General features: G+C 40.5%; 2 protein-coding genes across 2 annotated transcripts in view; both read left to right on the top strand.

Moving 5' to 3' along the window:
- The window catches only part of LOC122983495 (alpha-2-macroglobulin-like), a 32,437-nt gene extending 24,670 nt beyond the window's left edge, over window positions 1-7,767 (top strand). Inside the window, exons 20-30 of the mRNA XM_044353227.1 lie at window positions 151-307; window positions 432-506; window positions 1,224-1,386; window positions 1,484-1,671; window positions 5,512-5,724; window positions 5,864-5,982; window positions 6,124-6,214; window positions 6,301-6,369; window positions 6,448-6,553; window positions 7,298-7,339; window positions 7,679-7,767. Of these exons, the coding sequence (XP_044209162.1) occupies window positions 151-307; window positions 432-506; window positions 1,224-1,386; window positions 1,484-1,671; window positions 5,512-5,724; window positions 5,864-5,982; window positions 6,124-6,214; window positions 6,301-6,369; window positions 6,448-6,553; window positions 7,298-7,339; window positions 7,679-7,683 (1,228 nt within the window). The 3' untranslated portion in view covers window positions 7,684-7,767. The remainder of the gene's footprint in view (window positions 1-150; window positions 308-431; window positions 507-1,223; window positions 1,387-1,483; window positions 1,672-5,511; window positions 5,725-5,863; window positions 5,983-6,123; window positions 6,215-6,300; window positions 6,370-6,447; window positions 6,554-7,297; window positions 7,340-7,678) is intronic.
- An 8,357-nt stretch (window positions 7,768-16,124) lies between these two features.
- The window catches only part of LOC122983821 (alpha-2-macroglobulin-like), a 36,793-nt gene continuing 32,495 nt past the window's right edge, over window positions 16,125-20,422 (top strand). The window contains exons 1-6 of the mRNA XM_044353947.1: window positions 16,125-16,210; window positions 16,352-16,532; window positions 16,782-16,938; window positions 17,449-17,501; window positions 18,224-18,244; window positions 20,187-20,352. Coding sequence (XP_044209882.1) covers window positions 16,125-16,210; window positions 16,352-16,532; window positions 16,782-16,938; window positions 17,449-17,501; window positions 18,224-18,244; window positions 20,187-20,352 — 664 coding nt within the window. The remainder of the gene's footprint in view (window positions 16,211-16,351; window positions 16,533-16,781; window positions 16,939-17,448; window positions 17,502-18,223; window positions 18,245-20,186; window positions 20,353-20,422) is intronic.

The following is a 20,422-nucleotide window of genomic DNA, read 5'->3' as shown; positions in this document are numbered from 1 at the left end:
ATTAACTGAACTTCAACACTGAACTGCAGTGCTATTTAACTGGTATCTGGTTACAATTACATAGTGTATCATGGTGACAGGTGACACATTTACAAAAATCAGGCACACCTCCTTTTAGTAAATATCTGACCCCGTTTAACTTATCTACAGGTTGACTGCTTTTGTGCTGAGATCCTTTGCCAAAGCAAAGTCTTTCATCTACATTGACCCAGCAAAGATTGAAGAATCAAGGAGTTGGCTGGAGAGACAACAGCTTCAAAATGGCTGTTTCAAACAGTCAGGAAAACTCTTTAACAACAGAATGAAGGTAAGTCATGGAGTTTGTATGAAAATGAAGGTACTGTATTTCATGTCAGCATTTTCAGCCAGCCTATAATATGCTAGTGTATAATATTTTGTGTGTAAACATGAGCAATGCTTCCTCTCTACAGGGTGGTGTATCTGATGAAGTGACTCTCAGTGCTTACATCACTGCTGCCTTCTTGGAGATGAATATTTCAGTTGATGTAAGTACCATATGTGACAACTATCTGTAAGTATCTGTTTGATCAACTCTCCTGTTAAAGTCAACGGAGTCAAACAAATTGCACATAGCAAAAAAAGGAAAACAGAAAACTACAGCAGACACATGGGTTCAACTCTTGGCAGCAGTGCCCCAGCTTCACCATCAGTTCCAACAAACACAGTTGGCGTGTTCATGGGTAGGAAGCCAGTGAGGGATGATGTCCTTGTCCCTGCACCAGGGACTCCTATTTTGTTGTTGGAATTTATTGTCTTATACTGTACAATTTATACGCTGTAAAGAGACCAAAAGTGAAGTAAATGACAACAGTGTACAAGTTTGAGTACCAATTTTTTTGCACATTTGTCTTACATATATACTGTAAATATCAGTCCTGTGTTCCATCACTTTGCCTCTTTAACCTCGTCTTATCAAGTACTGGTTTTGTTCTTGTCTATGATTTTTGAACAACTGGGATAAATGCACACGATTACAACAAATCATCTGCTCTATTTATGTTGAATTACAGTATCAGTCAAAGGTTTAGACGCACCTCTCCATTCAGTATGTCCAAACTTTTGACTGGTGCTGTATTTGTAAACAAATAGATTATATTAACATAATAAATAACAAAGCAATTAAGTTACTTTTTAGGATCTATTGAAATTGAGAGAGTGGATCAAAACATGCATATCACTTTTTTTTTTTTTATCTGTTTCAGCATCCTGTGGTGAATAAGAGCTTGTCTTGCCTCAGGGAATCCACCAGTGACCTCAGCAACACCTACACTACAGCTCTGCTGGCATACGTCTTCACCCTGGCTGGAGACATGGAGACCCGTGCTCAACTTCTGCAGCACCTAGACAAGGTTGCATTACAAGAAGGTAAGTCACAATCCTAAAACAAGTCATTAATACCTGGTTACTGTTGAGATAGCTCACCTTGTGCCTGTCTGTCTGTTTTTTGGGTGGCTGCCTTAAGGAGATTTCCTCCACTGGTCTCAGACAGCAACAGAATCTTCAGCCTCTCTGTCTGTGGAGATCAGCTCCTACGTGCTGCTGGCCAAACTCAGCACCTCCCTTTCTGCTGAAGACCTGGGCTACACCAGCCGCATTGTCAGATGGCTGACAGGCCAGCAAAACCATTATGGAGGCTTCTCCTCTACACAGGTACATCCCAAAAAGCTGCAGCTGCAGTTAAAGCAGAGTTGCACTACAGGTTGACAATTTTACTGTTAACAGTGTGTATGTTGTGGGGACATTTTCCATGTTTAAACCGGCTCAGGTTATCTCGTTGTTGAAAAAGCTGACTCTAAATCAATCTCAAATTGGAAACTACAGGCCTGCCCTGCTGCTACCTGTTGTATCTGAGGTTCTAGGGCAGTGGTCACCAACCTTTTTAAGCCCAAAATCCCTGACCTCGGCCTTTGTGAAAGGCAAGATCTACCTACTAAAGCACTGAGCGAAAAAGACAGCCCAGATTGTACTTCCAGCTTGAGGCCTTTTATTTAAGCTAATTGTATTTGAATTACATGAAGTGCTTTGGTCCAACTTTCAAACTGATGCAACCAAGAATACACTGTAACTAGCATATCAAACAGGCCATAGCTATCTTGCTTCAACAATTTTACATACATAACATCTTCAATTCTAAGTTTCATTGTTTAATTTCATTCCAACACAAAAATAAAGGCATGTGGCCTATTTTCCATTTGTATGAGGAAATTATTTTGTTCATGGACAACAAAGAAAAAAATCAACACACTTGCAGTGAGCAGATCTTATGAAGTGCCATTGTTGAATGTTTATCAACTGTTAACTGCTTATCCACTGCAGCTTGCAGCTTCATGCAAGTTACTACAAAATTCTCAGTCGGTGCAATTAAACTAAGTTCAGTTCTATATTCCCATCTTACACAGCATCAATACTGTCTGTGAGTGTTTTGTAGTTAGGCTTATAGCTACAGACAGCCAGTCTGAGACAGTCTGTGAGGTGTCTGTCAGGAAGGCGGCTCCTGTACTTTGATACAATTATTTTCTTCTGTGAAAATATCATTTCACAGAGATAAGTAGGCACTCACTCTTAAGCTGAAATTATAGTTGGCAAGTCCGCGTGGGTCTGCTGTGGTCCGTGTGACATAAATTTCGTCATCAGATGGTGTGCGCGTAGGCTCTGTGTGGACATCTGCATACCTGCAATTTGTTGTGTCTGCGCAGTCGCAATGTTGTGTTCCTGTGCATGTGTGGAACGTGGACCCCAGAAGGTAGTATAAACACATCAACTAAGTGCACGAGCAGTGAGGTGAGGAAACTTCTCTCTGCTGACAAGTCTCCTAAAGTCACTGTCCCTTGATCTGGCTTTCAGCTCTATGTCATTTTTCAAATCAACCATTTCCATGTCAGCTCCACTTGGCAAAGCAAATACTTTGGCTGTCACTTGTTCTATATCAATGGGCAGGAATGGGTTTGAGATGAATGCAGCAATATCTTCCATGACACCTAACTCTCCAAAATGTTGATTGAACTCTGTTGCCACTTTGTCCAGGTGAGCACCGTACTGCTCAGGGTGAAGAGCACCGTTTGTCGTTAGGTCTGTCAGAAACCCCAGGTCCAGTAACCACGCATCATCTGACAGTTCCTCGTGCTCCTCTTTCCTTGTTGACAGAAAAGTCTATCTCAGGCAGCAAGTCAACAAATTGCTGCAGCACTTTGCCGCAACTCAACCACTGGCCATCAGCATGGAGAAGTAGGTCTCTTTAAGTCTCTTTAAGTGGCCATCCAAGCTTGAGCTCATCCGACCTGCTGCCAAATCTTCTGGTGCTGGCTGCCCTACCTGCCCCCCAGGTTCATCGCTAACCTCCAGAGTGGCCCGGCTTTGTTGCTCCAGAGCAGCAACTTCACCCATCTGTCCTACCCCCTGGTTGCCCTCCAGAGCAATACTGACCTCCAGATCTGTTATGTCTTTCAGCCCAGCCCCCAGCCCGCCTGCCTGAGGTCTCATGCTCCGCCCTTGTTCTGCCCCCAGAACATTTGCATTTGAATCCCTCCTCTGTGCCCCTTCCACCCACCCTGCTTGGTGTTCCTGATCGGCTCGGTGGGATGTCTGGAATCTGTCCCTTGAGGAGCGGTGGGGAAGGTGGTACTGTTATGGTTCTGTTCGCAGTTTGAAAGTTTCCCTAGCTGCCATTCTCCACCGGTCCTCCAGAGGCCTTCAGACTTTTCTCCCTTTTTGTCTGGACTGGACTGAGTGGAAGAAAGCTGATTTGAGTTGTGTCTTTAAAAGACTATCATGCATGATGTTTATTTGGGTTGCCTATATTGGTTGGTTTGTCTTTGTTTTCACTCCGGTCTGAACTCGCACAGCATATACTCTGTCTCAGTGATAAAGAGGATTGTGTGTGTTTTGAACGTGCTCTGGGTTACAAAGTGTTTGTGATAAGTGCATTTGCCATTTGTGTTTCTTTGTGTAGTGCTTGAGCTTGATATTGTTTTTTCCTCTGAGTCCAGAGTTTTTCTTAGTTTAATCTCTGTATTGCTTTGGTTTTATTCTTGTCAGCTGGTAGCCTCTTGTGTTCCTCATGTGTTCCTGTAGCCCTGCCCAGCCTGCTTTTCAGTCATGTCATGTTCCCTCCTTATTCTGGTCCCTGTTCACCCCAGCTGTGCCTTATTTTGTGATTAGTAAATGGTAAATGGACTGCACTTATATAACACCTTTCTAGTCTTTGACCACTCAAAGCACTTTTACACTTGTGTATTTATTTTTCTATTATTTTTGGGAGCTTAAGGGAAATTCCCAAAGATATACCAGTCAATCACAATCGACGGGTTGGCAACCATTGTTCTAAAGTGTGCAGTTTTCATCCAAGTCGTAATCTACTTAATTTAAACCAGCCTGGTTTCAAGAGTGACCTTTTCACTGCAGTGATACCCTGTCATCAGTTCTCATCTTACTGGATCTCTCAGTAGCCTTTGACATGGTGGCTCGCGCTCTCCAACAAAGTTTGCAAGAAATGTGGGCATCGTGATTGATGACCAACTATCAATCAATGAGCATGTTGCATCAGTCACTCGAACAGTTCTTGTGGCATTTGTGTCAGGTAAAACATGAAGCTGGATGTTGCAGCATTTATTCTCAAAGGCTCCTTCTTGAGCTACTGTAGCTTGGATTGTACCTCATTTGTCTGTCACTTTGGACAAAAGCTTGTTAGCATGCTAACTTTTGTCAAATGTGTGGATTGAAACAAGAGTTTATCCTAATATGTAATGTCCAAACAAAAGCCTGCATCTAAACGGTGATTTCTGTTGTGTGTTGGGAGGTGTAAGCTGACACAATGCTGATAGTGGGCTAATAAGTTCTCCATTGTGAGTTTGGGTAGCCCTGATAAGCAACTGTGATGGCTCATCATTTCCTGTAACACTGACATTTCATTCACTGAACGGCTCATCTGTTACATACACTCATTGGTTACATAAAGGAAAATAGAAACTAACCTGATGTTAGCCAATCTTTGAAGCAACTGTGTGCACAGAATGAAAAACAAAACATCATGCACTCTGACCATCCATTAAAGTTAATACAAACCATGTAAAGGTGGAAGCACTATGGTACTAACCAGCAAGTACAATGTTATCATTACTGCTGGAACTGATGGTGAGAACTGCAAAAATAAAACCTGTTATAAACTGTAATTTTCCCTTTAAATACATGGTTTTCAGAGGTAAGACAATATAGCCCAGAGCTACAGTAGCTACTTTAACTGTCTCACTGAGTTGGATATATTAAAGATTTTTTTCATTTCCATGGATACAGCTGCTGCAACAAAAAATAAGAATGTGAGAACGACAAAAGTATTGAAAAAATAATTGGTGCAGTGGTTCTCTATAGATGATCAATATATAACCATTAAATGTGAGGCACTGAAAATGAAAAGTGTTGTAGGTGGTAAATGCATTTTACATGTGTAAATATTTGCTGTAGTTGAATTCCAACTTTTCTGTATGTGTGTTGTAGGACACAGTGGTGGCTCTTCAGGCTCTGGCTCTCTATTCCACTGTGGTGTTCAGTCCAGAGGGTTCAAGCACAGTGACAGTCCAATCACCCAGTGGCCAGCTGACATTTGATGTGAACCAGAGTAACAAACTGCTCTACCAGGAGAAGATGCTGCAGGACGAGGCAGGAAAGTACAGTCTGGAGGTGAAGGGAACTGCATGTGCGTCAATGCAGGTCAGTGGATCTTGTGGCTCTTAACTTTCTTCCTCTGTATGCACACATACTGTATAATACTACACCACTACTGGTGCTCTTAGGCTCCCAAATTAAAATTTTATGAATATTAAAATCATCCTGTTGTACTCCTTGTCAGATTTCTCTTCATTATAACATCCCAACTCCTGCTGATGTCACCACTCTCAGTGTCGAGGTCAAACCAGAGGCTGACTGCCAATCTCTGAGACCTAAACTCACTCTGAAGCTTAAGTCCCTGTAAGTAATGTGCAGCAACTAGATCTACCTTACAGCCATTATAGAATACTGAAAATCTTGACATGTTGTTGTAGCTTATTCAAAACATGGAAAAGTGCAGCTGTTTGTAACATCACATTTTTTATGGTTCCATGGTTACAGATATAGTGGGAAAGAGCCCACTACAAACATGGTAATCCTGGATATCAAAATGCTCTCTGGATTTGTCCCAGATCCAGAATCTTTGAAGAAGGTAACTTAATACAGTAATTTTAACCTGTAACATTTGTGTCAATTGTCGATGTCATGGTAACCCAGCTGAATATCATGTTCTCGCAGCTCAAAGGTGACCTGCTGGTGGATCGTGTTGAAGAAAAGGAAGATCATGTTCTCGTGTACTTAAAGGAGGTGAAACTAACTCGCAGTGGTTAAATACAGGACAATGCTCTCAAGATTTGTTACTGATTGTGTTTTTTCTTCCAACAGTTACTGAAGTACATACCCATCAACCACATCTTAAAGCTTGTACAGGAGCTCCCAGTGCAGAACCTGAAGCCAGCTGTGGTTAAGATCTATGACTACTACCAGCCAAGTAAATCACATACTCAGTCCTTCCATCCACTCATTATCTATACACACTTATTCTTTGCAGGGTTGCATGAGAATATTGTGTTACACCCAGTCTCTTACAGGACTGACACATATAGACAAGGTGGAAGTTTTGATAGCATTTTATAAAATCTGGCAAGGAGAGGCAAAAGATTCTGTGAGAAATTCATCAGCCTCTTAACTTAGAGGATCTGAATATTTTACCAACCTGGAACCAGATCCAAACCCTAATAGACAGACAACCATTGACACTCAAATTCAAGCAATTTAGATGATCTGTTTCACCTAACCTGCATATTTTTGGACTATGGGAGGAAACTGGAGCGCCCAGGGAATGCCCAAACAGACAGCTGATTCAGATGTCTGTCTGAATGTGGTGACTCTTCACAGGCTCCAGTCTATCATGATATAGGTTTGAACTCAGGGCCGTCATGCAGTGAAGAAACAGTGCTGACAACTGCACCACACTCCAGCCCTCAGTCCTTCCATACACATCTAAACCCATTTACAGAGAGAACAGCACACACTGGCAAACTCTTCCCCGTGTTAGAGCTGTACAATTATCACAACTACAAATTCAACTTTCCAAGTTTTGTCTGACATACACTGGGATTGAACCCAACCCCTAAATGCCCTGAGCATGAAATAATTTCGTGTTTGGGAGTTATAGGAGCTTTCACTGTTATTTGTTTGAACTGTTTTGTCTAATTCTACATTATTTTCTCAGGTGACCAGGCTGAGACAGAATACATCTACCCTTGTGCTGCAGGTAACAATCTCTAACCTAATCTAGCTCATGAGAGGCACCACAAAGTAAAATTCATGCGTTGCTCAAGAACCCTTGTTTAGAATGGTACACTTTCTTACAATGTTATTATCTTGATATTTTTAAAAAATATTTAATTACTTTTATTAAAAGTTATTTCTCAGAAAGATGTAGAACATTTTTTAAATCAATCAAGAAGATGTAAACAACACATCATTATTTAACTATAGTATTAAAGTGAATGTGTCAATTCAGTAACCAAATGAAGCAAAAGAGAGCTACTGGAAAATGCAGATCGTGTGTATTTTGAGGAAGTAATCACATTTCTTCTTTGATTTGCAGCTTAAAGAGTGAAGTGTGGTCACCCATCCCAAGCCCCAGACTCTTACTGATCAAATCATTTTAATAAAGCTACACTACATGTAATTTCAGTCCATGTCTTGTATAATAGTTTAATAGTTTAATAGTTGTGTGTCCGCTTTAAAGGACCAGTGTGTAGGATTTAGTGGCATCTAGTGTCGTCTGAATACCCCTCCCCTCACCCTCCCCTTCCAAGCATGTAGGAGAACCTATGGTGGCCGCAAAACTTGCTAGATAGGTGCTGGTAGCCTTCCTGGAGTCTCTGGGTGGGGTCTTGGAGAGGGAGTCATCTGGGGATATGATAGTTCTAAGGGACATTGACACTAATGTGGTTATTAGAGAACCTGCGGGCATGATTGGGAGGAACAGCTGAGAGTATTTGAACCAGAGTGGTGTTTTGTTTATTTTTTTTATTTTTTGGAGGGATATTTTTGTAGCAAAAAGTGCAGAGAGACAGGAAACAAGAGTAGAGAAGGTGGACACGTCACCAAGGTCCATAGCTGGAATCAAACCACAGACATTACGGTTGTGTGGTATGCATCTTATTCAGTAGGCTACCAGGGCGCCTGAGCATAAGGTCATGCATAAATGTACCTGCCACAATAAAACCTTATGCCAAAGGTCAGTTGACCTTCATGTCATCCACTCAGTTATTATGGAAGTAGAAAAATACCAAATTTTGGAAGGCAATCGTGATAAAGCTTAATTTACAACTATCAACATGTTAGAAAACATCTAGCTCAAACAACAATTTGATTTTTCAGGAATTAAATGTTTAGTGGCTTCAAACTGTCACCCCAGTTCAGTCATATGATGACAAAATATGCAACAAAAACTAGCTGAAACTTAACTGCTTTCATCCAGTGTACAGTGTAATGATCTCATGATTATCATTGATGGTCATTCATTTTCAGTCTTTCAGGCACAATACATCCCACTTACTCTCCAGTGCAACAGTTTGTAATCTTTTTTTGGCTGATAGAGCAATGTAAACACTCTGTTTTTCTCAAGGAGGCAGTTTCATGGACCAAAGTTCTAACACCCCAACACTGACCGAGTGGCAGCACACTGTGTAGAATAAACATGCATGTCCACTCTGATAAGTGTTATTTTATCACATCCACCTTGTTCTCAAAACCTTTCTATATATGAAACGTACAGTATGTGCTAAATGTGGCTCAGTCTCTTTGTGGTGTCCTCCTCACTGATCTGCATTTGTGCACAAGAGTCCTGATGTTTGAGGTAAAACAGGGATATGTTGATTTATAAGATTACTCTTCACTGCTCTGCACCGTCAGTCGCTGCCCTCCACAGTTGTTGGCAGTAGTACAGATCAGAATTTATGTTCTGTCCTTTTAGCAGCAATGCGTAAAATGAAATGAAGCAAATTCCCACATGAGCGAGGTTGTTGTCTGTGAACAGAAAAGAGACCAGGTCTGGAATGGTTTTAGAGAGGGCCTTGAGTTTTGAATACAAGCCAAGCGAAACCTATCGCTCAGACTTCACCTTGTAACGGAGGACAAGGTAGGTGGCCAGACGCAGGATGATGAAGAAAAGCTGTTGGAACTTACACACCTTCCCCGGACACTCCAGCTCTGACCGGTTCATCCCATAGATGGAGAGGATCACCCCTTCAAAGACATACCTGCGAGAAAAATACAAACAATCAGGCACATTCATAATTGCAAATAGCTCAGTGAATTATCTCTTGATTCTGAGTCAGAATTTAAACAAGACTACAAATCTGAAACTCCACTATCAAAACACAAAACACTTCATCTTAGTCCACAAAGTGAAAGTTTTAAAAATGTAAAGTTTGTCTTGAGTTTGTTTGAGATCAGTAAAATCAGTAGGGTCAATCCTCTTGGATTGTGCTCAGTAAATGTCATGGAAATCTGGTTATTAGCTGAGAGGAGGTATTCTCTTTAAATTAACATTTTAACCTGAAGGTGGGCCTTGAAGAAAGGTCATGGAGTGTATAAATGGAGAGGGCTCTGAAGAACATATGTTTCGTCTCGTGTTCAACTGGAAATTTCGGCCTAATGGTGACAGTACAGGAAAGGTCAGGAGTTCCCCTGAAACATTAGGATTCATCCTCTGGGGACTATGAATACTCAATATATTCAGCAATTAGCTTATAGCCTTTATAGGCCACAATGTTTATCAAGGAGAACATTTTGAAATTGATAATGGTGCTAGACAAAGTGTCTGAGTGTTAAAAATGATTTAGAAATCAATCATTCTGGGGATCATGGGCACTGACATCCAATTTTCACTCCAATGTGTGTTGTATTTGTTTTATATCGCTTTGGGTAAGATTTTTCCAGCTAGATTTGTCCTGGAGAATTTTTAAGCCCTAACAGGGTTAGTAATCAGAATTTAGTACAGATGTGCATGACAAAGGACTGCACAGCAGAGCGGCAGCTGGATGAAAGGAGAGATAATTAGACGGAGTGATGCGCCCTCATATTAAAAATAATGCCATCCGAACTATCAGACTAAAACTGAAACTAACACAGTAGCTTGTATAAGTCTAAAAATTGCTTTCCACCATTGAGCATTTGAGTATTTGTTAAATTCAGACACTTTCACAAGGAGAAAAGCCCTGTGCTGCCCTGGTGTTTCTGTCTGTCTGCTCTGACACATACACAAAAAGTTTCAGAAAGCAGCATCTTCTATCCCTAATATACTTAAAATCAGTGAGCCATGTTTCCAAAATAAGGTCGGTGTAGGGTAGAAATCTGGTTACTGATCTTCTGCACACATACATGGATTTATGGTATCCAGGTTACTGAAGTGCATGTAAACACACTGACTGACATGAAACCTCCATAAAGGTGAAAGTCCTGGATGTGGGATTTCAAAATTGCAACATCCCAGGTTTGAGTTCGACCTTTGTTGCATTGCTCTCTTCCTCATTTCCTGTCATGTTAGTACATCTCACTGCTTACTTCCTGAATTCATTTGCTACTTTCAAAACCATTAAAAAAATCTTCTACAGATGCACACAAAGGTCTCATTTCCGGTATGTAACACTGATACGCAATATGTTCCAAAATTAATATGTTAAGCTGCACATTGAACATGGTACTTCTGTATTGGTTTTGAAATTAATTTGATTTTTGAAGTCAGCATATCAAATAGGAAAGGTGAACAACCTGGAAATGTATCATCCAAAATCAGTACAACTTTCCTGAACTAATATGCTAACTTAGAGGTTAAGACACCCACCAGTAACTGCAACATCCCTGCTTTGAGTTTGGCCGGGACTTTTGCTGCTTCTCTCTGTCCCTCATTTCATGTTATATCTTTGTCGTCTGTAATCAAGATATAAAAATGCCTCTATAAAATATTTTAATACACTAACTTTCAAAACTCATTCAAAAATATTCTACTGTACTGTACTTAAAATGAAAATAGGCTTCAAGGGAAGACAAAGAAGCTTACACAGAAACACCAAATGCAAAAAAAATCAAAATATTAACCCAACACAAACAACTTGGCCACAGTCCTAAACAAAATAAAGGATGTAAATTGAAAGCACTATGGCTTTAATTATTCCTGCTGTCCATACTGGCTGCCAAAAGATCCCTTCCTAAAGCAATTTCAATGTAAATTATGGCAGACAAAATCCATACACCTATTATTTTGCAAATACTAATTTCAAAATTCATCAGTCTTATGAGAAAAAGCACTTGACCTTTAGATAGGGGAGTCATTTTTACACAGAATGGGACTGAAAATTTTGTCCCTCATGTTACGACCCTCTCTGCCCAGTCTGCCTGTGGCTTCAATTTGTGTGGCTGCTCTCTGTAATTTCTGCAGGTACTGGAGGTGGGTGTGGCAGCATCATCAGGAACACTGGCAACACCTGGGGCTCTGGGTGCCAGTGCCTCTTCAAAAACCCTTTGTAGTGCAGTCGCTGTGGTGCTCTCCTCCCTGAGACACCTTTTGGCTTTATATTTGACTTGTTTTTTTGCACCATACAACACTACATTCACACACTGTTCCACTCATGCACTCACCTACACTACTGATCTCACTGACTAGACATGCCATTGTTAGGTTGGGTTTTTCTCTTAGGTTACTTTCTTTTTTTAAATAAATTGGTTATTAATTGGCTTTGTTGTGTGCGACTCCCTTCTTTGTCATGACCTTGCGGCCCGGTTCGTGACAAGTGGGAGCTTGTCTAAGTTGAATCTGATTTGTTTGGGGCTGTTGTTTGGTGCCCTTCTGAGGTAAGGTTTGGTTTGGGAGATGCATTTTGGAGAGGAAAATTGATTTGGTTGTTTGGTTTGGTTGTTGTTTCAGTAAGGGGAGTTTGGTCCTGCAGTATCTCATGTGTTGACATGAGTGGGCAGCTGTGAGCTATCAGCAGTGATTGCATCGTCCTCTAGTGTGGTAGGTTTGGCTTTTGTGGAGTTTCCCCTGTGTAGGCATAGAAACGTGGTCCATTAGGGCTTGTTGGTTTGTTTTTTTAGTTTGTTCTTTTTGTGTGATGCGCGGTCAGAGCAGTTGTCTCGGGGACACATCCAGAGCTGTCAGGTGAGTAACCAGCATGCTGGGGACTTAACCATGCTACTGGGTTGAGTGTTTAAATAGCCCACCGCTAATCTGCGTGAAGACTAGGGGAGAGTGAGATAGATAAGTTTGGGATAGGCAGTCTAGATAGAGGGGGACCTTCACATTGGTTTGGGGACATTGTTGTTGTCTCTTTTTGTGCAGTGGATGACCTTGACAACACTGTCTGTTGGTTCAGTATTTTTTTTTTTTTTTTTTGTGGGCCTTTTAGACCTTGTCTATTATGGCAGGGATAGAGGATTTTGTTGCTGCCACATGTGAGGAGTTGCTGGATCGATGCACTAAAGATCAGCTTTTGAAAATTGCAGAAGAGTATGAAGTGGATCTAAGTGGTCTTCGTGATAGGTGGTGTAAAGGGAATATAAAGGATATGGTTAAACTACATTTGATTGAGAAAGGGTAGCTGGTTGCTAAGCAAGAGGGATCTGGTCAGTCACTGGCAGCTCAGGCATTAGCAGGTAGCTGGTAGCTTAACCTTTGAGCAGCAGAAGGAATTGCTTTTATTACAGTTGTCTCATGAAAAAGAGAAACAAAAGTAGGAACTAGAAAGGCAAAAGATTGAGCTGGATAAGAAAGTGGCTATTGAGCGGTTGCGTTGTGAGACAAAGCAGGCTAAGTTAGAGTTGCAGACTGTTAAGTTGGGGTTAGTCAAAGATGGTAAGCTTTCTGAGGATGTTCTGCGAGGGGAAGAAAGTTCATCTTCACTGTCAAGGTCTCCGGATGTTGTGAATAATCTGCGTCTCTTGCCAAAGTTCAATGAGAGGGATCCTGATGTGTTCTTTTCTCTTTTTGAGGGGATTGCGGAGGCAAGGAGCTAGTCTGACTCTGAGCAGACTTTGCTGCTGCAATGCATATTGTAAGGCAAAGCACAGGAGGCTTATGCATCTTTAAACAGTGGTAATCTAACATATAAATCAGTTAAGGCCTCTGTATTGAAGGCATATGAGTTGGTCCCAGAGGTATATCGCCAGCGTTTTAGGACCTGGGGAAAAAAGGGTTAATCAGTCTCATATGGAGTTTGCAAGGGAGCTGACTAATCATTTCAATCGTTGGTGTATGGCTTCAGATGTTGATGATTTTGAAAGTTTGTGTGAGTTGGTTATATTGGAGCCGTTTAAAAACTCTCTGCCTAGTCGGGTTGCCACATATCTGAATGAGCGTAAGGTTACAACTGTTACAGAGGCAGCAGGATTGGCAGATGAGTATGCACTCATTCGTAAAAGCCGGCCTGGAGAGCCTGGGTGTGAACCTGTGGTGCGCAAAGAGGGTGGTGGTAAGTCACCTGTTGGTTTTGGGTTTTCAGGTAAGGGGTCCCGGGCAGCACCTGAGAAAGGCGGGAATGTGTCCTGAAGTTTTCCTGCATGCGTGGTTATGCGAGCTGGGTCTAAAGGGGCAGATGGGGAGGTTGAGACTGTCTTGCCATGTTTACCTGATGTTCCTTTGTCTGTGTCTAACAGTGAGCTGCGGAGTGAACAGAGGGCTGATCCATCACTGGAGGAGCAGTTTAGGTCTGTCCTATCAGCAAGTGAGTTGAAAAATGTGGCCAGTGGTTACTTTCTTCAAGATGGTATTTTGGTAAGGAAGTGGGTGCCCCATGGTGAGGATTTTGTTGGGGATCCCATTTTTCAAGTAGTAATTCCATCTAAATTTCGTAGCCATGTGTTGAGACTTGCTCATGATGAGTCAGGGCAATTAAGTGTAAAACATGACAGGATTTTGCGTAATTTCTTTTGGCCACGACTTAAAAAGGATGTTTCTCTGCACATTAAGACCTGTAGTACGTGTCAGCTGACTGGTAAGCCAAATCAGGTCATTAAACCAGCTCCATTGCAGCTGATTCCACTTATGAGTCAGCCATTTGAGTACTTAATCATTGATTGTGTGGGGCTGCTGTCTCGTGCGAGGTCTGGTTGCCAGTATTTGTTGACTGTCATGTGTCAAAGCACCAAGTACCCAGCAGCTTATCCTTTACACACAATAACTGCAAGGTCTGTGGTTAAAGCTCTGACACAGTTCATATCTGTATTTGGTATTCCCAGAGTCATCCAGAGTGACCAGGGATTTAATTTTTCTTCCCACCTGTTAGCCCAAGTGTTGAAACTCCTAGGGATCAGGCATAACCAGTCGTCAGCTTATCACGCACAGAGTCAAGGTGTTTTGGAGAGTTTTCATCAGACACTCAAGTCTCTTTTGTGTGCATATTGCACAGAGCTTAATAGAGACTGGGAAGAGGGGCTGCCATGGTTGCTTTTAGCTGCACAGGAAGTAGTGCAGGAGAGTACAGGGTCAATGATTTAGTGTTTGGCCATACTGTCCAGGGTCCTCTGGCTGAAAGATGGGTGGAAGGACTCAGATCCACCCACCAACCAAACTGACTATGTGAATGGGTTTAGGCATCAGCTATATGCTGCAGGAGAGTTGGCAAAACAAACATTGGCTGTGTCACAAGCAAAAATGAAACGGAGATATGATCGCAGTGCTGAGATTTTGGCTCTCTGTCCGTTGGTGAGTTCACCCTTTCAGGCTAAGTTTTCAGGTCCTTATACAGTGGTTAAACGTATTTCAGACCAAAATTATTTGATTTCAACTCCTGGTCGTAGGAAGCCTGTAAAACTGTTCTATGTCAATCTGCTTAAACCCTATTATGCTCCCTCCTCTAGTGTGTCCAGTGCTGACCAGAAGGGGGCAATGCCAGTGAGTCCTGCCCTGGTGACTGGTGCATTGGGAGTGGTTTCAGGTGAATGTATGGGGCCAGTATGGACAGAAGAACAATGACAATGTCTAAAAGCAATTTCAGTGTCCATAAGGACATGTGAATGTTGTTTTGAGACAAACTTGAAGATATGTTAACCTATCCTTTAACACATCACATCAGAGAGAGGGAACCTATGTTAAGCAACTTTCAGGATAAACATAATCAGCCTCATGGTTTCTATTTAACAAGGACTCACAATACTGTTGAGTGCTCCCTTTCAGGTACAGAGGTATCATACCTGATAAATAGTAAATCTGGGCTGAAAAGGTTGAACTTTCTCTAAATATAATAAAGAAAATTCAATTGCATATATGTTTTTTGACTCATCACCTGGACAAGAAGGATGTGCATGTGTTTTGCACACTGATTACACATCATGTCAATGGAATTTACCTTCACCAATCCAATAACAAAGTTCTCTGAAACTGTTTATCGTGTGTTGATGAGCACAAATTTATAGTACTACCACACCAGGAGAGATGGGCGGTGAATAGGCAAAGACATCAGCAAACACTTTAGGTCCTAAAGTTGTTAGCTGAATTGTCCATCTTTCCTTTATCTTTCATCTTTTCCTCTGATGGTGCGAAATGCATTCTGGGATAGGTTCAGCCGCAAAGGATCCATCCATTGGATCCTTCAAATTTTGGAAAAGAAGGCAGCATTTCTTTGAAGGAGCCTTTGAAATGGGACAGGCTTGTTGTGCTGCTGTGATGCATTTGTTCTTCAAATGCAGCCTTTGAGGGATGCAGCCCCTGAACAATCTAACTTATTTGGGTGTGTGAACCCTTCTTTGTGCTATGAACTTTGTTTTTTGGTTGAGCATGATGTTCTTTTCTTTTACTAAATAATACTTGTCCCCAAACCAGTATATTTCATGATATATAACCGTAATTATAATTAATTTGTAATTTTTTAACTATCTGTCTAAACCATTCACAATGTGGTGTCCCTAAAAGGGGTAGTGTTTACATGCTTCCCACCAAGGAAGCCAAAGTGTGTGTGTGTGTGTGAGAGAGATGGGTGAAAAGGGGTGGGGTTGTGTAGCAGAGCAGGTTTAACAAATGTTGACTCTTGGGCTCACCCCAGTCAGTCATGGGTCTTCCTGGGATTCAGATATGGACATGGACACTGTTTGTCTGCCTGAGCTGGTTGTTTGTGGGTCAAGTGGTGGCAGGACCGTAAGTTTACTTGTACAGTCTGAACATTTAAAATCATGTAGTCTATTGTGTACATTTGTAGTAACTTGTTACAGCATAATCTTTTGGGTTGGAGTTTCAGTAAGGTATCTACTGTATGTGTGTATGTTTCTGTGGCTGTAGGCAGTACATGGTAACCATTCCTGCAGTTGTCGAAGCTGGAGCTGAGACCAAATTCTGTGCGAGTCTTGTGCAGCCCAATGAGATTCTGGTCATGACCGTCACTCTGATGTCCAAAAACAAGAACACAACCCTCCTTGAGAAGGCATCTGGCACAGAGTTTCACACCTGCGTTCAGTTTCAGGTCACCTCCCAAGACAGGCTTTGATTCATTTGATCATTTATTTCACGAAAGAATGTTTTTAATATTTGAAACTTAAATGTTTGTCCAGTATTTTTACCATTGATATTTAGCCTCAAATTACATTAAAATGTTTAACTCCTGATTTAAAAAAATATTCAGATTAAGCAAAAATGAATGTAATGAGGCCTTTGATTTATTATTTTTGTGAGTTAATGATTAATTTAGCTGGTCTCTATATTTCTGTCACAGGCTCCTTTAGTGCAGAAAAATGAGGTGCAGATATTGAAGGTGGAGGTACAAGGTGACACATTTTACTCAAAAGAAGTCAGGAAAGTCATGATCAAACTCTATCAACCAATGACATTCGTCCAAACAGATAAACCAATCTACCTCCCTGGACAAACAGGTAACTTTGAACAGATAATGTAGGATGTATCATACAAGTCTTTATCAAACAAAGCTTCTATATTCTTGATAGCGTATGTTGTCTTTCCTGGCAGAAGTACAATATCCATGGTGTGTATATATAGTCTCCCAGTCTTTAGCCTAGTGCATGCAGGTATTGGCTTCAGGCCCCCTTTGAAACTTAACTGGAATAACAAAAGAAAAAGTAAGAGTTGAACTGCTGTTAAACAGATAAGACAACTGCAGTACTTCACTAAACTGAGATCCTAGATGTTGATCACATTGATTTTGATAAATATAGTTCCAAGTTAATATATGCAAGACAGAGCAGCATGAATAATGAAAAGCTATTAGTAACTTTTGTCTCACTCTAATTTTGTCACATTTGAAACTTTGACAATTATATCATGTCTGCCTGGATAAAAGAAATACATTTCAGCAGCCTGTTATGGAGTTAAACACTGAAGATGAGTTGTGAAGGCTTTGTGTAATCTCTTTGCATTTCTCTCAGTACATTTCAGAGTCATTACCCTGGACACCATGTTTAGACCTGCCAATCAGCTGGTGAGTGTCTGTCACAACCTCATTAAAAACAGTTCAGGTACTACTGGATGATAATGGTGCAAGTTTTAATTTGTATCCCAGTGAAAACCATTAATCACTTCAGCTAGTGCAGTGGAACTGAACAGAAGTTACCTACCAAAGTGAAAAGATGGTAGTGCTCTTTTACCTGGGATATGTGTTTAATCAGTCTGTGTAAATAGCTCAGTGTTAGAGCTGCTGTTGAGTCTCTGATTCAATAGTACAACCAGGGCCCTCTTAGGTAAACTTGCATGTAATGAGCTGAAGGTCTCCAAATAGGACACTTGTTTCAAATGTTGCAACATTTAGCAGCAGAGAATCAAATTTGAACCTGCGAAACATCCTTGTATTTGTTATTTACAAAACAAAATTGAACTGCATTAACATAAAAAGAATTAAGTGTGAGATACAAGTAAAACACAGGATGTTTTTTAATGATAAGAGAAAGGAGAGGAAACATAGTAAACTGTAATCTGCAACTGGATTGTGGCACATCCTTGTAACAGACTGATGAACTGAGTCATGAGGACATCATATGAACCTTCACTTTGCACAGTAACATTTTTGTTGTGTCTGATGTCAATGAAATGCACTTTGATGTTTGATTTTATTTGGGGGAGCTGTCCTCAGGGTTATTTAGTTATTTGGGTAGCTGTAATAACAATCCACCCTTTAACAAATCTCTTTGTGCTCTCTTTTTACAGTACAATGTTATTGAAATTGAGGTAAGACTGCGGTTAACATGAAAATATCCACAATCCAATGCAAACTGGGACCATTTTAGGCTGTTTTTTTGTTGTGAAATCTTTGTACAATGTAAAGGATCATTTGAGGGTAGTTCAAATGCTGTCATGAATTGAATAATTTGACAGATAAAAGTGTTAAAAGTATATATTGTTTTCACATTCAGGGTTTATAAGTAGATTCTGAAAGTATGGAGCACTTTGAGCCAATTTAATATTTAGATAACAATAAATATTTCAGAATACTTTCTGTTTTTTTTCAAGGCTGTGTTAATATAATACTGACCATTATGTATGTAGAAATACGTCTTTGCTGTAACAATTACTACTCTCCATACTGACCTGAAGCTAATCTCTCTGAACGCAACTACACCGTAAGAAATGAGGGTCAAAATCCACAGCCTTCGTTCTGTGTAAATATATGCATTACAAAGTTCAGCTGACGGTAATATAATGCTTCTGCAACCTCAGTTAGCTGAATGGAGTCGATATATTCCAAAGTTACAGACTGTTAAGAATGAAATTCCCTCTTTTTGTTTCTCCAGAACGTTCCTTGCTGAGCCGTGGCGGACGGATACATTCTAGTAGTTGCTTGTAGATTTGTTGCCAGAACCAGCTTTTTACTCACATGTAAAAGAGTGAAGCACTAGGGGTGTGCCCAAATACAAATACATTATTCGGCAAAGCACAAATATATGTATATTTTTTTTTTACGAATATTTGTTTCACACAAATATTTTTAAAATTATTTTTTTTTTAGGAAGAAAAAAAAACATGTCAAATACCAATATCAAAAGGTTGGTTACATGGCTATCTCAGTCTCTGTCCTCTGCTTCACTGTTATGTCAATCAGCAGGTCTAAATGAGAGGAGTCACATCCACCTGTTACACGACACACATTATCTAATTTTGACATCACTCCCAGAGTTGAGTTTGAGACCCAGTGTGGGGACCTCCTTCATAAGGTAGTTTTATTCATGAACATTTATTGTAACACTTTAATTTTCTAAAATTAAAAGCATAATAAAAAAAACAACAGGATTTTTAAGCCTCTTTCCACTTCTATTCTAATGCAAATAATTTTGCTGCCTCAACAAATATAGATACAAGTACTGGGCTCTCTGCACATCCCTATGAAGCACATACTATGTATTTATTTACACTTACCCCCTCAACATCAACTTGTAACATTTTATCTCAGCCCCTCTTCTACTGAGACTTGCAAATGGTGTAATTATGTCCATTTGACCAGTTGTTAGCCACAACTCTGTCCTTTCAAGATCTCTTAAAGGAAATCTCTGGAAAGCAACACAGACGTAAACCTTATTCCATGTCAGGCACAGACGCAGGAGCAAGTCGAGGTGATATGGAGGACATCAAGAACAGCTGGAGATTGACCCCAAAACAAAAGTGTCCAAAAACAGATTGCAAAAATACTCCAGTTTCCAGCTTCCAACTTCCACAGTTCAGCAAGGAACTTCAGTCAACGGAAGCAAAAAAAGGGAATATCGTTAAACAGATTAACTTTGGAATATCCACTCGACTTACCTAACTGATGCTGCTGAAGCATCATATTAGTGTCATCTGAACTTTGGAATGTATATTTGCACAGAATGAGGACAATGGACTTTGACCCTCATTTCTTACAGTTTAGTCACGTTCCAAAAGAATAACTTTTTAGCTATTAGCTAGATTAGCTTCAGTATAGAGAGTAGGAATTGATAAACCAACTAAGACCCATTTCCACGTATATAATGGCACATCAGTATTGTATTCAGATTTGAAAAAAAACTGAAACTATCCTTTAACAGTGATGTTGGGGGATGTTTGAGTCAATGAGACACTTAACATTAGCAAAGTCACCACTGTTGCCCAGCCCCAACCTTCAGTAAATACATGTTCTTCCTATTGATTTATTTAACAGGATGCTAGAAGCAACCGGATTGGACAATGGCTTAACACCACGTCCAATGGTAAAATATTGCAGCTGTCTTACTCCTTGAACTCAGAGGCACGTGAAGGAATTTACAATGTCATTGTGTGGATTGATGGACAAAAAATAAATCACCAATTCAAGGTGGAGAAATATGGTGAGTTACATTCCTTTTTTTCATTCAACAGTTTGTAATGAATTAAGAATTATAACAACCATATTTTGTC

This window comes from Thunnus albacares, chromosome 6 (genome assembly GCF_914725855.1).
Source record: "Thunnus albacares chromosome 6, fThuAlb1.1, whole genome shotgun sequence".
Taxonomy (NCBI): Eukaryota; Metazoa; Chordata; class Actinopteri; order Scombriformes; family Scombridae; genus Thunnus; species Thunnus albacares.
This window is presented reverse-complemented; position numbering and strand designations above follow the sequence as displayed.